This window comes from Drepanopeziza brunnea (genome assembly GCF_022702325.1).
Source record: "Drepanopeziza brunnea f. sp. 'multigermtubi' strain 214-2 chromosome Unknown ctg3, whole genome shotgun sequence".
Lineage (NCBI taxonomy): Eukaryota > Fungi > Ascomycota > Leotiomycetes > Helotiales > Drepanopezizaceae > Drepanopeziza > Drepanopeziza brunnea.
In genome coordinates, this window is record NW_027094066.1 from 1,841,606 (window position 1) to 1,860,321 (window position 18,716).

General features: G+C 52.0%; 5 protein-coding genes across 5 annotated transcripts; 3 read left to right on the top strand and 2 right to left on the bottom strand.

The window, feature by feature from the left end:
- Positions 1-258: 258 nt before the first annotated feature.
- Positions 259-792, top strand: L3040_002672 (uncharacterized protein; the record flags this gene model as incomplete). The annotated part of the gene is made up of 2 exons (XM_007290514.1): positions 259-528; positions 676-792. The coding sequence occupies 2 exons, from the start codon at positions 259-261 to the stop codon at positions 790-792; spliced, it is 387 nt and encodes a 128-aa protein (XP_007290576.1).
- Positions 793-1,281: 489 nt separating this feature from the next.
- On the top strand, positions 1,282-2,902 carry L3040_002673 (uncharacterized protein; the record flags this gene model as incomplete). Its single annotated transcript, XM_066155645.1, has 3 exons — positions 1,282-1,371; positions 1,432-2,265; positions 2,345-2,902. The coding sequence occupies 3 exons, from the start codon at positions 1,282-1,284 to the stop codon at positions 2,900-2,902; spliced, it is 1,482 nt and encodes a 493-aa protein (XP_066012625.1).
- A 3,016-nt stretch (positions 2,903-5,918) lies between these two features.
- On the bottom strand, positions 5,919-8,048 carry L3040_002674 (uncharacterized protein; the record flags this gene model as incomplete). Its single annotated transcript, XM_066155646.1, has 5 exons — positions 5,919-6,498; positions 6,553-6,742; positions 6,799-7,295; positions 7,526-7,682; positions 7,871-8,048. 5 exons carry the CDS (start codon positions 8,046-8,048, stop codon positions 5,919-5,921), a joined length of 1,602 nt encoding a protein of 533 aa, XP_066012626.1.
- A 5,260-nt stretch (positions 8,049-13,308) lies between these two features.
- On the bottom strand, positions 13,309-14,750 carry L3040_002675 (uncharacterized protein; the record flags this gene model as incomplete). Its single annotated transcript, XM_066155647.1, has 2 exons — positions 13,309-14,659; positions 14,713-14,750. The coding sequence occupies 2 exons, from the start codon at positions 14,748-14,750 to the stop codon at positions 13,309-13,311; spliced, it is 1,389 nt and encodes a 462-aa protein (XP_066012627.1).
- A 1,631-nt stretch (positions 14,751-16,381) lies between these two features.
- L3040_002676 (uncharacterized protein) lies at positions 16,382-18,028 on the top strand (the record flags this gene model as incomplete). The annotated part of the gene is made up of 2 exons (XM_007290509.1): positions 16,382-16,665; positions 16,717-18,028. The coding sequence occupies 2 exons, from the start codon at positions 16,382-16,384 to the stop codon at positions 18,026-18,028; spliced, it is 1,596 nt and encodes a 531-aa protein (XP_007290571.1).
- Positions 18,029-18,716: the final 688 nt, after the last annotated feature.

The following is an 18,716-nucleotide window of genomic DNA, read 5'->3' on the forward strand; positions in this document are numbered from 1 at the left end:
GAAAGATGGACGAGGCAGCAAGCACCCCACCAAAGCTTCTACGTACTAGCTCCGAGGGCGGGACTTCAGTACCAAAGCTTCAACAGTCACCGCGCGACCTTCACCCGCAGAGCAAACGACCACTAACCTGCCCGCACCTAACAAGGCGACCAACAATAAACAAAGTACAATCTCGAATTTCCCACCACTGATCTGATTTCCCACCACTGACTGGCCTGGACCTGGACCTGGACCCAACGAGGCGACCAAAATCCTGCCATGTCTTCCGAAACCAACCCTCTGACCGAGTCCTCGATGACCATCCCCTCCGACTCCGAGCAATATTCTGGCAACGATGATCTCTCTCCGTCTCCAGCCTCCTCGTCCGACTCGCCTCCTCTGATCCTGTATTCACCCCCCACGATGTGGGGTCTGGTTAGAGGAGCTGCGATCAATCTGCTGCTCCCCTTCATCAACGGACTCATGTTGGGGTTTGGAGAGCTGTTTGCACACGAAGCTGCGTTCAGACTGGGATGGGGAGGCACCAAGGTATGCAGACCCCATACAGTCTATTTGGGATGGAGAAAAAAATTGGCATCCTGCAGAGCTTCCACCAATGTAGACAGGGCTCTGTCTTGGGGATGGAGGGCGGCCCTCTCGGCATTGCAAACGAGCTAACTTTCTGTCTTCTTCTAGGTCTTTCCGGGTGGACGAGCGCGACACTCTATAGGACCTGGAATTGAGATTCGGGATGACCCAGTCGAGAGGAAACGGAGGGGCAATGATTTGAATGATTTGACAAGTATGGAATGAGGGCGCGGAGAGACGGGGATGTCACCACTGCATGCAGATACCAGGCGTTTGGGCTTGTACAATAGCGGTCTGTGGATTCAAGATGATCATGAGAGAGGCTCAATAGAGCGAGTATGGGAGCTCCGGCTAGTTGTGGACTTGTTTTGGGGGATATGGATGGCAATACGAGCTATGGACTTGGGATGTGTCTGCAACAAATGCTCCAAATCCAGCAGCCAAACTTGTAGGGTCCGGTCGAATGGAATTCCGAATATAAAAAATTGCAGCATGAGCATGCCCAGGCTCAGAGCCATTTTAGACCGGATTCAAATTCCTCTTTTCCCATGTTCTGTTCAGTTCCAGTGACACGGCCGTCGTACGCGCTACTGAGACCAGGGATTCGCGATTCGCGATCGATCACTCCAATTTTTGCGACATCACATCCGGGCAGAGACCGCAAACACCAACACGACCACGACCACTGTCCACCCGCCCACCTCACACCTTACCATGATTCCCAGCAGAGGCCTCCGCTGGTCTATTCAGACAATTGGAACAGGCCGACGGCGACTCGAGACGCTTTCTGTTCCTGTCAGACAAGTAATCGCAATTGCTCTCTCCAATACCCTGGGTTTCTGGCTAATCAGGGCAATTATCCAGTTCTCTTCTTCACCTGTACCTCTACATCGCACCATTAGAGCCCATGGACTGCTTTCCATGAACAAGAATCGCAGATTCATCCCCGGATCTTACGCATCTCCTCAATTCTCACAACCAAATACTTTAATACGAACTGGCACAGCAATACGCTTTGCCTCCTCTACCACCCCCACGGTCACCATCGCCTCGAGTGCCTCTTCCACGCCCTCTGATTTCGTCGGGGAGGCAATCCCATCATCACCGTCCTCTCACGACCTCACGAGTTCCCTAGATAGCGCTACAGACTTTGCCTCCGGGTCCATCCACAACATTCCCGAGTCCATAGGATACCTAAACACTCTCGGTCTGGACTATGGCTTCGGTCCAACGACCATGATGCAGTTCCTTCTCGAGCATGTCCATGTCTACGCCGGCACGCCCTGGTGGGTTTCCATCTCCATCACCGGCTTCCTCGTGCGCGCCGCCCTGTTCAAGATCATGATCAACTCCGCCGACAACGCAGCCCGGCTGCAGCACACGGCGCCCATCACCAAGCCGCTCACAGTCAAAATGGCGGAAGCGTCACGCGCAGGAGACAAGCACTTGATGATGCAGATCCGCTCGGAAATTCGGATGATTAACCGACGGGCTGGCATCAAGATGTACAGGAGTCTCTTGCCGATGCTGCAGGTTTTTGCCGGATATGGGACCTTTGTGCTGATGAGGGCCATGTCGAAATTGCCAGTGCCGGGGCTGGAGACGGGGGGCGTGCTGTGGTTCCAAAACCTGACACTGCCCGATCCGTTGTTCTTGCTGCCGATTGCTGGGTCGGTTGTGCTGCACTGGTCGCTGCGTGTACGTCCCTTCCCCCCCCCCCCTCTTCCCTCTATATCCAGCGCGACCAGGAAAGCACAGTGACTGACAAGCCCCCCAGAAAGGAGGCGAAATAGGCCAGTTGAATCAAAATACCGCAATGGCCAAGTTCATGTTGTGGGGTCTTCCCACTCTGACACTAATAGCCACCTGGTGGCTCCCCGCCTGCCTTCAACTCTCTTTCCTAGTCACGGGCTTCATCTCCTACCTCCAAGGCGCCGCCTTTCGAAACCCCTGGTTTCGCTCCTACTTCAATATGACACAATTCCCCGTCAAAAAGGACCCCTCGGAGCCGGGCTCCGCGTCCACAGCTAAGATGCGTGTTCTGGACACGAAGGAGATTGACGGGCGCTTCGAGGCGGTGGGCCAGCAGCAGAAGAAGAAGGGCGTGCTGGGTAACGTGGTGAGCGAGGTCAGCAAATCTTTTAGCGGGGTGGTGAAGCAAGGCCGGGAGAAGGCGGACGAGATGACGGAGAAGGGCAAGGCGAAGAAGCTGAGGGATGATACTCGGAAGTATGAGGAGGTGCGGAAGCAGATGATGCGGGAGAAGGAGATGCTGATGGAGCGGCAGAGGGAGGCGGCCAGGAGGGCGAGGAGGCAGGCGAGTAATAAGCAGTAGGTGGTGGGTGGTGGGTGGTGGCAGTGGGTGACTGTGTAGACAATGACATGTTGACGGTTTGGGTCTTTGGCATTTGTGGCTAAGCGAGGCGAGGCGAAGAACGGACGGGTCACGAAATGTAGAATACTGTAGCTTGTAGCTTGTAGCATTGCATTGCCTCGATGCCCCGTATCACATCACATCGCATAGGTCGTTGGGAGCGATAGGAGGGATAGGTATAGATAAGATGTAGCGTTTGTGTAAGAAATGGAAATCTCCAGAAATAAAGAGCTACAACCCTATCTTCTCTCTCTCTCTCTCTCTCTCTCTCTCTCTCTTTTCTCTATCCTCTCTCTCTTCTCTCTCTTTTCACTTCCCGCCTTCTCTCCCTCACCTGCCTGTATCCAGAGCCAGTCCCTCTCCTAGCCACTACTCACTCACTACTTACCATCTACCAATCAGTACCAGGCGAACAAGCCAAACAAGCCAAACACAAACTAACCAACCAACCAAACACCCAACGCCAAGCCGCTCGCCCTTGTTTCCTTTCCCGTTCGCCTTTTTCTCTAGTCTATTTCTCGGTTGATTTGTTTATTCGTTTCTCTATCTGTGGGCCGTCTCTTTTAGCTCTTTTAGCTCTTTTAGCTCTTTTAGCTCTTTTAGCTCTCTCAGCTCTCTCAGCTCTTTTAGCTCTTTTAGCTCATTTAGCTCTTTTAGCTCTTTGAGCTCTTTTAGCTCAATCTCCATCTCCATCTCTCTCGGAGCTCTTATCTTGTCTTTCAGCCCTCTCTCTCAACTCTCTCTCTCTCTTCCATCTATCTGCCTCTGCTTCATCACAGAAGGAGAAGAAACAAGTCAGAATAAACAAGTTAATAAGAAAAAAAAAAAAAAAGGCCTGAAAGAAAAAGCCTGGAGAACAAGCCTGGAGAACAAACAAACAGAAAGAGGAAAGAAAAAAGAAAGGAGGGAGAGAGAGAGAGAGAAAATTCATACATACATACATACATACATGATACTCAGCGCCCTCCCTTGTAAAACCAACTAGCCCGCTCTTGCTCTCGGAGCTCTTGTCTTTCAGAGCTCTCTTTTTCTCTCTCTCTACCTGTCTCTTCTTCCATCTCTCTTATCTCACAGCCCACTCTAACCAACCAAGCAACCAACCAAGCATCCCTCGCCCTCATCATAGTCCTTACATATCCCATCCATCCATCCATCCATCCACTTATCTACTTAACCCCCCCCCCCCCAACCCCCTAAACAAAAGCTCAATCAACCCCATCGATTCCCGCATCCAACTCCTTATGCATATAATACCATACCATCCATCCATCCATTCATCATCTATCATCCACCACTCCCCCCTCTCCCCCCTCCAACGCCCCACAAACCACAAACTACGCACCACGCACCACGCACTACAAAAACAATCTCATATTAAGAACTAGCTCACGACCAACTACCACCACCACCACGACACGTTCTCTCCTCTTTCACACATTCGTTACCGTTGATAGGCCTTTTTGCTCACCTCTCACCTCTCATCCCTTATCTCACCTCTCACCTCTCACCTCTCACCTCTCAAGCGGAAAGATAAGAAGATAAGAAGAAGGGAAACATCTTGGGGCGAGGGGGGAGGAGGGGGTGTTTTAAAAAAAAAAGAAAAAGAAAAAGAAGAAGAAAAGAAAAAAAAAAACCAAACTTGGAGAGGGAGAGATTTTGAGGGGGGAGGAAAAAGAGGAAAGAGGAAAGAGGAAGGAAAGGGGGGGGGGGGGGAAGAGGGAGATTTTGAAGGGAGAGAGAGAGATATTTCGAAGGGAGAGATCTCGAAAGGAAAGAGGAAGGAAAGAGGAAGGAAAGAGGAAGGAAAGAAAGAAAGAAAAGGGGGGAAAAGATATATATATATATATATATATAAAAAAAAAAAAAAAAAAAAAAAAAAGGAAAGAAAAAGAGAAAGAAAGGGAAAGAGAAAAAAAAAGGGAAAGAGAAAAAAAAAAGATAGAGAGAGATAGAAAAAAAAAGAGAGAGAGAAAGAGAAAGATAGAGAGAGAGAGAGAGCTTTTTAGCTTTTTAGCTTTTTAGCTTTTTAGCTTTTTAGCTTTTTAGCTTTTTAGCTTTTTAGCTTTTTAGCTTTTTAGCTTTTTAGCTTTTTTTTCTATACATGTCGGTTGGATGGATGGATGGATAGATAGGTGGGTAGATAGTTAGATAGGTGGATAGGTGGATGGATGGATGGGTGGATGGATGGATACGTAGGTAGGTAGGTAGGTAGGTAAGCGGAGGTTGATGGGAAGGGGGAGAGGGAGAGAGAGAGGGAGAGAGAGAGGTAGACAGACAGACAGACAGAGGTAGATCATGATATTAATACATTAATAATACAGCGATACAACAACAACAAGAAGAAAAACAACCCGTAATGTACAGTCGCACAAGCACAAGCCGTACCACACTAGAGAAGGAGGTCCGTGACAGTGGCAGCGGGCGGGCAACATCGCAACTGTTTCAAGTCTAGTTTCTGGTTGGGTACTTTTCTTTTCTTTCTTCTCTTTCAGGAATTCACATCTGTGGAATTCTGCAATCCTAATGGCTTTCTCACATTGCGCTCGCTCTGTTACTTCTCTACTCCTCTCCTAATCCAAGCCTCAGCTTTTGCCCTGTCCCTGTCTCTCGTGCCTCCTTCCTCATCCACTCGGCGCATATCCCATCCTCCAACGAGAAGCATATCCAGACGCAAGACGCAAAAAACTTCCCATGGACTGTAAACAGGGTGGAAGGACGGACGGCAAGGAGGAGGTGGTGGAGGTGGTGGGAGGTGGGGTATGAGAAGAACAAACAGAGCCCCCCCACCACCTCCGCTCCTTACCCGTTCCTTCCCAGAAGAAAAAAGAAGGTGCATCATGTGACCGGCCCCAACTGTGCTTTGCGCGCCAAAGGAAATACAAGAACGGATAATCAAGTGTGCGAGGAAAAAAAAAGGAAATTCAATCAGATCCCTCAACGCCTGGGGAGGGCCTGCAGGTCCATTCCCATCGAGTGCTTAGTGCTGAATACCGCGGCGGTGGTTGTGCAAGTGGCGCTTGCGGGCGGGTTCGCCGTATGAGGGGGCCGTCACCACGACCACGTCCAGGTAGTACTCGTTGATCATGACCATGCCATCCTTGGTGTAGGTGAGGGTGGTGTACATCCCATCTTCCGTCTGCGTCGCAACCGGTGGCAGCGAGCTGGTCATCAAGGTGGTTGCGGGAGGGGCCGGCTTGGGATCAACCGGCGGGGCAACGGGTTTCGGAACCGCGGCGTATTTAGGCGCCTTGTCAATCGGCGTTGGGAGGGGGATCGGGGTTGGTTTGTTGACGGGGTAGCCCACCGGGGTGGGGGTGAAGGCCGCAACCGGGACGTCAGGTTTGGGCTTGGGCTTGTAGGCGGGGACGGGGGCGGGGACGACGGGGGGCGGTACAGGCACGTAGACTTTCTCGGGGACGGCGGGAGCCGGGGCCTTCTTATCATCATCATCATCATCATCATCATCATCGTCATCGTCAGCCTTCTTCGAGCCGTGGGCGCCGGCAGCGTAGCCAGGACCGGGTGAGATGGCCGGGTTGCCGGGCAAGCTGTCCAGACTGGTCGAGAGTTAGTTCGGCGCACGGGGTCGGGGGGAAGGGAGCGAGACGTACTCTTTGGACACTTCCTCGTTCTCGAGCTCCTCAGGAAGATCGATCTTGCACTGTTGCGACTCTTCATCGCTCTGGATGTCGAAGACGGGGCAATCCGTGATCATGCCGCTCAGGTTGGTGCATGTATCGACGGCCCTCTGCAGGACATCCACGTCCCAGCCGGTCATGAAGTCGGCGTGGTAACCGAAACCTAGGAGTGGGTTGGCACGTCGTTTCGTTGGGGGAGGGGGGAAAGCTCAAACTCACCAGTGGGGTCGCCGTTCGCGATGATAAACTTGCCCTTCTTGCCAATGAAATTCTCCGTGGCCCAGATAATCTCGTAGAGCAGAGAGGGGACCCGCACTGGGAAACCCTCGGGGCAGGTGCCACCCATCACGGTGCTGGGGTAGGCGACGTGGGACTGCTTGTCCTCGGAGGTGACGTCCTTGCCGTTCCAGCACGAGGGGAACATCAGCTCGAAGCGCACACCATTGGCGCAGTTGGCATCGAGGTACTCCTTGTCGGGTAGGAAGTGTCGGTACAGGGTTGCCTCGGGGGCTCTCTGGTAGTTCAAGCAGTTGAAACCGACGGCGGCTTGGCGGAGGAAGGGCTGTTCGGTGAATTCGCCGGTCCATGCCGATTTCTCGAGGTCGGGGACCGGGTAGGTGAAGTTGCGCTGGTTGGTGTCACCGATGAGCATCTCGAACCCAGCCGGGAAGGCAGTGATCTTGTTGTCGCCGGGGTTGGGCTGCAGTAGGTAGTAGCTGTTGTGGTGGTGGTTGCTTGTTAGCGCATGATCGAAAGGAGCGAAGGAGGATCTCTTCGATCTCTCCCCATCTCTCGCGGATGGGAAGGTGCGGAAGGGGGGAGAGATCGAAACGAGGTCCACCGGCCGCGGGCAGAGATCTCGGATCTCGAGAGTGAGTATACTAGGGCTGGTGGAGGCGCGTAACGTGCGCGTGCGAGGGACGCGTAACAGAGGGGGTGGACTTACGCAAGCATACCACCCATCTGCTCGACGAGAGTGAACTTTCCATCTTCCCCCTGGAAGTAGAGGGCCGGAGCCCAGTACACTGATTTATCTTGGGTCACGGCACAACTGGTGCAGTCTCCCGCCACGAGATCCTCGTACTTGGAGTCGACGCCGAAACCTAGATCCCAGGTCAGCACTCCTCTAGTTTGATTTGGACGCGCCGGGTTGGTCCCCACCGCGCGGGACGCATCACCCAGAGAGCCCCGGCGCGTCGAAAGCGGCAGGGCAGAGAGGAGGAGACGACGACGAGAGAAAAGGGGCACCCGCGCGCGCGCGCGCGCAGCCCACGAGGAAGGGGAGACTTACCAGAAGAGCCGTGGATCACATGGGCGTGGTGCGCGGCCTCACCGGGCGAGACGAGGGGATCGATTCTGGCAACCGCAGTGCGACCGCGACAGGGCATACGCCAGAAGCCTTGAGCTGGGCCGATGAGACCGGCCAGGAGCGTGGCCACCACGGGGACGGAGCGCGGGTGGACGTGCATCTTGAGGATAGCGCTGCGTGAGAAGGATGTTTGATGTGTGATGGAGAAAAGGAATGTGGATCACGAGAGTCAATTGACTGCGCGCGATCGTCTGGGAAGGGATGCGTGTGTTGTGGTGGTGTGGTGGTGTGGTGGTGGAGAGGGAAAGTCGACGCTCTCGTGAGGCGAGGCGAGGCGAGAAAATTTCTGATATCCCTTCAAGCGGTGACGGCTTTTCCACGAAGCGCCAGGGCGGCTCTCGTGGCTGATAGCCGCGAGATCACTGTCAGCGACGGTGATGGTCTGCCTCCCGCCGACGTATCTTCGGCTGGAAGGGATGCGACGAGCCCAAGGATTTTCTCTCCCGATGCACCAATTCCCACCCCAAAGTTCTTGTCCTGGCGGCGCGACGATTCCACGCACGATGTTTTTCCCTTTTCGCTGAATGCTTCTTTCTCTTTCTTCTTCGTCTCCTTCTTCTCCTTCGTGTTGCGTGTCGTTGCGCAGGGAATCCACTGTCTCGAGATGGTCGCGGTTCCTTTTTTTTTTTTTTTTTTTTTTTTTTGTGTTTCTTTTCCTTTTTCTTTTTCTTTCTGCGATTGCGAGCGTCACGTCACGTCGAAGAGCTGGTTTCTCTTCCACAAAGCTTTCCGGAGTCCAGAAGGGTCAAGGACGGGCGATCAAGATGATGTCCTTAGCAATGATGATATGTTGAACGAGTGTCTGCGGTGATACTTGCGCCAAAGCCAAATGAGTGAGGGTGGATAAGATGGGAAGAGATGGGAAGAGATGGGGAGATGGGACCCGAACGAAACGGAATGCGAATGAAAGGGTAGGCGAAAAAAGGAGTGTGGAGTCGCGAGCGACGGCGAGGTAACGGGAGAGTAACAGGAGCAACAGAAAGGGAAGGGGGAGGGGGGGGAAAGGGAAGGGGAGACGAACGGGGAAGGGGAAGGGGCAAATGGATAAAGAGCAGGGGCGAAGGGGGAGAGGGAGGGGGAGGAGGTGGGAGAAAAAGTAAAAAGAGAGGACAGCCCACAGGAACCCGGGCAACCAGACGCGCCGGGAGATTGGAATGGGGTCTCATCTCCTGCCAAGCGTTAGCCGTGCATGGGGGGGGGGGGTCTATGGGATGGTGATTGGATGGGGAGGATGGGATGAGGGGGGATGGCGATTGGATCGATAATGGGATGAGGGGGATGGTGATTGGATAGCGCAGATGGGATGATGGGATGATGGGATGATGGGGATGATGGGATTGGATGGGGATGGAGATGACCTGGGGTGACCTGGGACGACCTGGAAATGATCTGGGATGGCCTAGGGTGACCTGGGATGCCCTGCCGGTCTGATGGTTTATTGGAGTACCTACCTACCGTACCTAGTAGGTAGGTACAGTACTGTACTGTAGTACCGGTACTACGTGCTACGTACTACTACTACGTACGTAGTACCTTCTTGAAGTCAGATCAGACCCTGATACCCTGGTACCCTGGTACCCAGAGTCGGATCCATACCATAAATACCATCACGTCTGTCCCTCTGATTACGGTACGCTCCGTGCAGCCGGGCTCCCCGTATCATCTCGTCTGTGGGATGTGGAATGTACAGTACAGTACGTAGTACGTAGGACGACGTAGTCACTCGGAAAAAGGGCAGATGCATACCAGATACTACATGGTTATTGATGTGTGTGGATATAACATGCATATTATAGATAATATCTAACATATACCGTATAATATGTGGATGAGATCATCCCGAGATCGGTACGTAATACATCGACATGTCATTCATTATACTTACCCGTACCTGCATGTACAACGTACATCTCAATCTGCATCCCACTCGGCCAGTACCGGTCAGTACCGACCTCCCCCAACCTCCCCCAACCTCCCCCAACCTCCTTCCCCTCCCGGCGCCAAACGGCAAACATGAAACGACAGCCAACGGACTGGGCATCACATGGCCACCGCATTGGCTGATCCCACAATAGCAGCCCTCAGCCCCATGCAAAGCCCGGTCGTGGCTCAGGGGCGATACCGGGCTCCTATTAAGGACCAGTGTGGGAGGACCGACGCGTCAGGTGATGCTACATTCAGTACCTACCCACGTATATGGTGGCTGTATTCTCGAAATAGGAATGATCGCGCGGCCGAGTCGCGACTCGTGATAGTGGTTTATACGTGGAGTTGAAGAGTTGTGTATATATATAGAAAGAACGAAAAAGAGAGAGAGAGAGAGAGAGAGAGAGAGAGAGAGAGAAAGAAGGGCAACCATCATCCACCCGGGTCCGTCAGTGGCCGAAATCACCACGGATATTAAGTACCACGTCTGCGCCTCGGCGCGCCTCGGCACGTGGTTTGCATCGGTTAGGTCGGAACGGTTAAGTCGGATCGATTAGGTCGTAGGTCGTAGGTCGTAGGTCGTAGGTCGTCGGTCGTAGGTCGTCGGTCGTAAGTCATAGGTCGTAGGTCGCAAGTCGCAGGTCGCAGGTCGCAGGTCGCAGGTCGCAGGTCGGCTGGCGGTGGTGTCTGCGGCCTCCGGATCAACCCAAACCAGAGAGATAGATGGTTTGTCGATTGGGTGTTTACCGTAAAGTACCGGTAGATGCTGCGCTGCCTCTCCGACCCTCCGACTCTCCGAGTCAGATGATCGACAAAAGTAATATCCGCGAATCCATCCCCGTGCAGCTACTCTGTCCGTGGGTGAAGGTGAAACCACCAACCCAGCCTCTCCGCCGGCCATGACCGAGGGCGATCCGGCAAGCCAAGCATGTTCAACTACCCAGACCAGGTACGAAGCAATTGCCATCGCGCCTCTCGCATATACAATTGCTGTACCATAGGGACGTAGTATACAGAGACTGGGGAACGTGGCGGTATGTACCTATGCATGCATTGTTTACATCAACGGTCAATGACGAAGCCGCGTCGTCATACCACTTTCCATCGCATCTGAGCCGCGACGACATACCCGGCGATGGACAGGATCGATGGGATGAACCCGTTTCATTTCCGGATGCGCGCATGGCTCAAGGTTTATTACAGTACCGAGCATACGTAGTAAGTGGGATGCATAAATAGAAGTACGTAGTACTGTAGTAGTCGATGGGGCAGGATGGGTGTAGTAAGCGTAGTAAGCGTAGTAAGCGTAGTAAGCGTAGTAAGCGTAGTAAGCGTAGTAAGCGTAGTACACATAAGGATGTGGATGTCGATGCGGATGTGGATGCTTGTGTGAGCTTCTCATGGAAGGAGGCGAGATGAAACAAAAAGTGACGTGGGGACGATGGAGGATCGGATAACGGATGATCGGATACCATCTGTACGGGGGATAAGTTTAGATAAACGATAAAAAGGAAATACGCTTCTGATATAGGTAGTAAGTAGGTACCGTTACTTGCGTCCGTCACATGATCATCATACTTTTCGTGATCGACCGCAGGACCTTCCGGCAGCTTCAATGACATACATAGTACATCCGCCCATCGCCTTTAACTTCCTTCTCGAAAAACAAAAAAACAAAAAAAAACAAGACTGCAAAAGATGCCCGAAAGTATCAGAGACGAACGTAGTAGTACCGGTATAGTACGTACCGGTAGTATATCTATGCATGCATGCACAGGAGATCACCAGAACCCTAGGAATGCAACAGTACCCTACCGGTACTTCGCTATCCATATTCCCAACCAACATCTCCAAGCGCAGCGCTACATACAGTACCGTATTATCTCTCATCCAGGCCCGCCGATCACCCAGTCCCCATCTCTTTTCCGAAACGCTCCCAAGAAGTCGTCGACATAGCCAGCTGCCTAATAGATCCATCCCCCCAACCCTCAGACCCCCCCCCCAAGTCAGTACCGTACGTAGTACCGTAGCACCGTAGCCGATTCCGAAAAAAACAAACGATGCAAACCATCTACCTACCACCCGACCTGAAGCGAACCAACCCAACCCAACCCAACCCAACCCATTCCATCCCAACCCAATCGATGAGAATCGTCCCGGAGAAGAGCCCGTCCGCCGCTCAGGAGATTATTAATAGTCCGCGCACGGACTATTCGCGAATTGAAAATATCTTTCTTATAATTCTGACTACGTATGATCATGATGATGATTATTATTATGATGTTTTCCCCCCCCTATTTGGGTCCCCCAAGCGTTTCAGGACTCGCCCGTCCCAAGGCCGCCGTTCCCGCTTCCGCTCCCCGCTCCCGCTCCCGCTCCCGGAATGGAATGGAATGGAACTGCACTGCACTGAACACCCCCATGGCCGAGCCGAGAACTAGGTACCTACCTACCTTAGGTAGGTAACTGACATTCAGCAAGCGGAATGGGGAATTGAGGCTACGTACGGTAGGTACGGTACGTACGTATGTTCGTTTCTGCTACGGCTTCCTTCCCGACCTCCTACAGACCCGTTCCCTTTTTTTAAAAAAAAATAAAAAAAAATAAAAATAAAAAAAAAAAAAAAAATAAAAAATAATAATAATAAAATTATATTTAAACGCTCACCGGCTATGAGACAGACGGGTACCGACCGGTACGTCTCTCACAAACAAGACGGTCGGGGGGGGACGGTCTACGACGACGACGACGACGACGACGACGACGACGACCGAGCTCAAGCCGCCAGCCAGTTCCTTCCTTCCTTCCTTCCTTCCTGAAAAAAAAAAAAAAAAAAAAAAAAAAAAAAAAAAACCCAGGTGAGCACAGGATCCGAGCCGGGCGGGTGAGTGTTCGTCTCCTCCGTGTGGGAGAGGGTGAAGCAGAGGAGGACCAAGCCCCTAGGTACTTCCCTTTCAGTTCGGTTGCGGGTATGGACGGACGGACGGACGGACGGACTAGGTAGGTAGGTAGCGAGCGAGCTACCAGCGGACCGAGACGGTGCTGGCTATGTGTACTCTTCTATCTAGGTACTCTTTCTCGCCCCTCCGACTTAACCGTATCGATCTCAATGTGGCGGCTTGAGGAATTGATTGGTTGATGGATTGATTGACTGACTGACTGACTGGTGACCAAGCCGTCGCACTCGCTCTCGCACTCTGTTGCTGCGTCGAGAGACTCTACATACACACATACCCGCTTATATGTAAAAGAGTCATTGGAGCTAGCGGAACAAATTGAACTAATCGGACTTGAGTAAATATACACACTAGAAAAGAGAGAAGAGAAGGAAAGGAAGGCCGAACGCGCTGCGCCGGCCCGGCCCGCTCGCTTAGCGTATTTATTCATCCATGACACACCTGCTCCATCCTAACCAAGCAGACCCGGCCCGCTCCCTATCTTCCTCTCTGGCTTTTCTGAACCCCCATCCCCGGCCGAATCTTCCCTTTATACCTCCTCGCCTTCTCCATCATTGCTCTCTCAGCCTCGTCCTCGTAATCTCCCTCCTCTCCCAAGGCTCCAACCTCGACCCCCCCTTCTCTATCCTCAGCCGAAGTAGCCTCGCGCCCCCCAACGACCATCTCCATCTCGTTCCTGAGTTTACTGCTGCCGGTGAACATGTATGAGCTTGTGCTAGGTTTGATGAGTAGCTGATTCTTGGCGGCCATGTTCGATGGGTTGCGGATGCCGTTTTCTTGGTCCATATCGGGACTTAGACGTAGGTCTGCGTCGAGATCGCGCGTCGTGGTGTTGATTCTTGGTGCGAATTTTGGAGCTGAAGTATATGTCGATGTCGAGTATACTGAGCTCCTCCTACTATAAGCGGACCACGGCCTTGCGTGGGGGTCATGCCGCAAAAGAGATACATTTCCGCCCTCCATGTCTTTCATAACGGAACTCGCCACAGACAACGGCCTCGCTCGTATCTTCTCTCCATCTTGAATGTCGAAGGCCGAATAGACGCGGTCAATGTTGTTTTCTGAGCGCGGTCTAAAAAATGGTTTCCTCTGCTCCTGATCCCCAGTCCCCTCGAAATAACCACTCAAACCACGAGCTCTCGGGCCAGTGCACGTTTTTGGAATAACCAGGGTCCAGGTGGGTGTATTCGGGCTGGGTGGGAAGTACTGCGGCAGCCCATTCAAGATGCTTCCAGAGTACAAACTCGACGAGCGGTTCGCACGTAGCGGAGCGAACGACGGTTCCGGCATCGCGAGGCGATATCCGTCACTCGCAACTGCCATATTGTCAGAGGAGTAAATGGGCTGTGCCATTGGTAGTCCGTAGTCTTGTTTTTCTCTCTCGCGTTGAGAGAGCAGCTCTTCGAGATTTGCCTTGACCTTCCACGGCTTGAGGAATCTGAAAGAGGAGGGAGCCCCTCTAATGGAGCGGTGCCGGGGTTCACGGCGTGCCTTGCGACAAAAGTAAAGTATTACGAGAATTGCGAGGACAAGGACAACCCCGCCTATGACACCACCGGTCTGAGAGAAGTCACGGGAGTTTCTAGGCACAAGACTTCCGTTGGTGTCTGGGAGAGAGGTGCCAAGAGAGTCGGGAAGCTGGGAGCCGGCGGGTGGTGAGATTGCCGATTTTGGTGATGGCGAGGATGTAGGGTCCTGGAACGTTGTAGACGTTTGTAGAGTTGTAGTGAGAAGAGGGCTCGGGAGAGATAGAGTAACTGGACTTGAAGAATAGACGCTTGGCTTTGTTGCTTCCTGAGACTGGGTAGATATCGAAGATTGGAAGGAGCTGGCACGAGGCGATATTGAGGTTGCTGCTACTGTAGGACGATGGCAACCTACAAGCCCCTTCTCGGGTACCGTGAGAATCGCTCCGGCATGGCGATTGATTTCGTTGCAAAGATCAATAGCCATAACTTATGTAAGCTCTGGAAGATATGAAAGGAGCATGTGAGTCAGGTCTACAGACAGCTGATTTGCGAACCGGCGTCGAGTGAAGAACAGACAAGTGATCTTGAATAAAAATTTGGCCAGCAAGAATGCCTTTCCGCCTTGGGGCCATGAAGAATATATGGAAGTGAAAGACGCGCCTTACGAAACATATGGTGTGGATGATGGGCGAGCAGGATTCCAAAATCCGAAGTCTGAGAGGTGACTTCCCGCTGCCAGATTGTTGTTTTAAGGAAAGGATCTTCGTAGCTGGTCTCCTCGTTGACTTGATGTGTCTAGTCTTGTTTCTTAGGTCAAAACAACGGGAGGTATTGCGCAACCGTGCGGAAGATTGATGTTCAGATCGCGAATCAGACGCGATTCATCACGCTCGGATGTGAACTTGTCTGGTTCTCGAACCCATACCGTGTGAGCTGGGATCATGGGGAGTAAGTGCGCGTAAACATTCCCGGCAGCATGGGTCCTTAACATAAAGCTTGAATTGTCTGAAGTGACAGTCACCGTTCCCGTACTGCATATCCATGCGATGGAGGTGACATGCTCCAAACAACATCGTCCATAACAATCCCTCGGCATTTGGAGATAACACGCGGCTGGAGATTGACACAAACTTCCTCAGGAATCGTTGAGGAATTCCAATGGCTCAGTCTACGTGCTTCCCCGGGCGCTTTGACGGGAGGAACTACCCGCAAGCAGGCTGAAGCAGTAGGATGATGTTGGGTGACCACAATTGAGGGTAGCCCATGTTTCCCATCGACGAAAAAAGAATTGCATGCTGGGTACTAACTAATTCAGCTGAACAATAGGTGAAGCCGACACGCGCGGAAACAAATTCCTTGAATGGCAGTGAAGTGTTCCAAGAAAGCCCTGATTGCAAGTTGGCACTGGTGCACACGGCATGGAGATAGACATGGCGATCATCTTGTGACCAACAGCGCCTGCGCCATCGCATGGAAAAAAAAGAATCTCATGTTGAACAATGAGCATTCAGTCTGCTCACTATTTATGAATAGAGTAGACTCCTTCCATTGTGTCTCCACGCCACCGAGTGAGGGACGCCAACAGTTTCAACTGTCCAGTGTTTAATAAACACCGAAGCCATGGGATAACAAAATGGAATGAATTGTGGGTGATGAGACGCTATGGTTAGAGCTCTGTGTACCTGTGCACCTGTGCATCGATTGAAAGTGGATGGACGATGTTGTTGATGTCGTCGTGGATAAGTTGATGTCGACGACGCTGAGAAGTTGATAGAGAGATCCAATGACCGGAACGCAGGGACCAGCACTACCAAGCTCCGTACGGTGCCAGTATTCCTTGGCAAAATGACGAAGCTGGACGGGCCGAGGCTTCTCTTCCATCTTGTCTTCCTTATTTCTTCCTCTTCACTTCCTCCAAATTACTTCACTCTGCTCTCTTGACTTCTAACACCTACAAAATCTCCTTCTCACCTTGCCGTCGCTCCCCAGCCCAAGTCCCAAGTCCATAAACAACCCCAGTTTCGCAACGCAATACACCCAAGTTCCATTGCCACTGTGCACAGGAGACAGACAGAGCCACGATGACCTCCTACCTCTCCCGTTTAAGTCCTGTCCCAGGATTTCCCGAATATACCGGCCCTTATAAAGTTGGTACCATCGATGTCGAGATACCCGTCACTGAATTAGAGTCGCCGAGCCCTGCGCCGGTAAACCATATTTCTACAGTCCAGTACCGCATCTTCTATCCCTGCGAGCCAGATGCGAGTGGCAAGCCTGTCAGTTGGATCCCGAACCCACAGCAAGGCTATATATCTGCATATACACGGTTCCTAGGCGCGGGCTCTAAGTTGGCAGAGGTTATTTCGTGAGTTATCTTACTTCTTGAATTCTCCTTTAACACTGCTAACCACAACAGATACTTCCCTCGTCTCATCTACTACATTTCCATTCCCGTCCGTAAAAATGCTCCTCTCCTCCCGCCTATAACCGCCAATAAAAGATGGCCTGTGATGATCTTCTCTCACGGCCTCGGTGGCTCCAGAAACGCATACTCGCACCTTGTAGGCTCAATCGCCAGTCATGGCATGGTTGTTGTCGCCCCCGAGCATAGAGACGGATCCACCCCCATATCTTACATTCGCGATGTGCCTTCAAACAACAGCCTATCCGGGAAGACTTCCGCAAAGAAATCAAAACGTACAATAGAGTACCAGAAACTTTCGCACACACCTAGCCCCGAAGTGGAAGCTGGACGCAACGCGCAATTGCGAGTGCGACTCTGGGAATTGGGCGTGATCCATGACAGTATTTTAAAATTGGACTTGGGCACCGAACTCACGAACCTGAACACTTCTTCCGCATCCCTCGCGCCCTTCAAAGAAAAAATGGACGTTCATGCCGCCGGGAAAATAACGTTCGCAGGCCACAGTTTCGGCGCAGCAACTGTAGCTCAGTTCGTAAAATCAACATTCTACTCCCCACGCAACGCGTCCGCTCCAAAATCCTACACACCACTCTTCACACCCTCCTCCCGCTCCCCCATTCTATCGCAAATAACGCCGCAGACTCCACTCATCCTACTTGACGTCTGGTGTCTTCCCCTCCGCGCCGATGCCACACGCTGGCTCTGGAACCTTCCATTCCCCTGCTATTGTGAAGGAGGTCCAGGGGGAGCAGCGCTTTTGGCAGTCGAATCCCAAGCATTCTTCAAATGGCGAGACCATCTGAAAGCCACGAAACACTTGCTATCCCCCAATCCCAGCTCCGACGTGTACTCCTTCAAGAACGGAACATGTCCCTTCCCTGAGCCCAACTTCTTCTATGCGGATACCTCAGCGCACCTATCGCAATCTGACTTTGGCGTTCTCTTCCCTTGGATCACCAAGCGTATCTTCGGGTCTGAGGAACCTGAGCGGGTTATGAAGTTGAATGTCCGCGCTATCTTGCAGGTATTGAGAAGAAGCGGTGTGGAAATTAGCGAGACTAGTAAGGAGGATATGGAGTTGGTGGAAACAGAGGGCAAGGAGACGAGAGACGACAAGCTTATTCTTGGGAAGAGGGGGTTGAGGGGCTGGAACTGGATTAGTACCGATGTGGGCGATCTGGGGAATGTGGATGATGGGGAGGAAGTGAACGGGAAAAGGGGAGAGGAGATGACAGAGCCTTGCGAAGCCGTCATCGGCAATGAGGTGTTGACGCAGAAGGAGGGGACTAAAGAACGCTTGTAAAGGCGTAGAAGGATACCGATGATGATGTGCTACTACGAGTTATGGCTTGGTTGGCGTCTGGGATACACTGCATTTGTGAGCATAGGATTCTGCATTGCGATTCTGCGGATTGGGACACTTAACAAGCCGGGCGTGTATAGAGAGAGACAGAGAGACTAGATATATTAGACTCAGACGGAGACAAGGGAAGAAGGCCGGCATTTCATATAGAACTCAGTTCCCAGAGGGTCATCCTCCTTCATGTCAGAGTTTTCGATAGAGTAGCGCCGAGTTCTAATACAAGCTTCATCGACTCATCGTACTTAACTCACCCAGGTAGTCGGGACTTTTAGGCTTTGCTGCCTTGTTGGCATGAAACTATGATATGTACGGAGAGAGCTCTTTGTTCTCTTTTCGGGGCCTTGCTTTTATTAAATGAGGCGGCTATGATGAGGCTTGAAGCTATGATGAGGTTGGTTAAAGATTTATTGTTGTGTAGATTCATAGGTACTGGTCCTGACTGCATAGGTGGTGGTAAGCATCGGATAGATATGTTGAGCTGGACATTTGAAAACGATGTCTCATGAACGAACTTCTCTTGAGTCTTGTCCATGTATACGAGGAAGAAGAAGAGTCCTTTTTTATTCTCTGATGAAACTTCCTTCTTTTCATTTTGAAGACTCTTTGCGAAGATGTCACTGGTATCAAT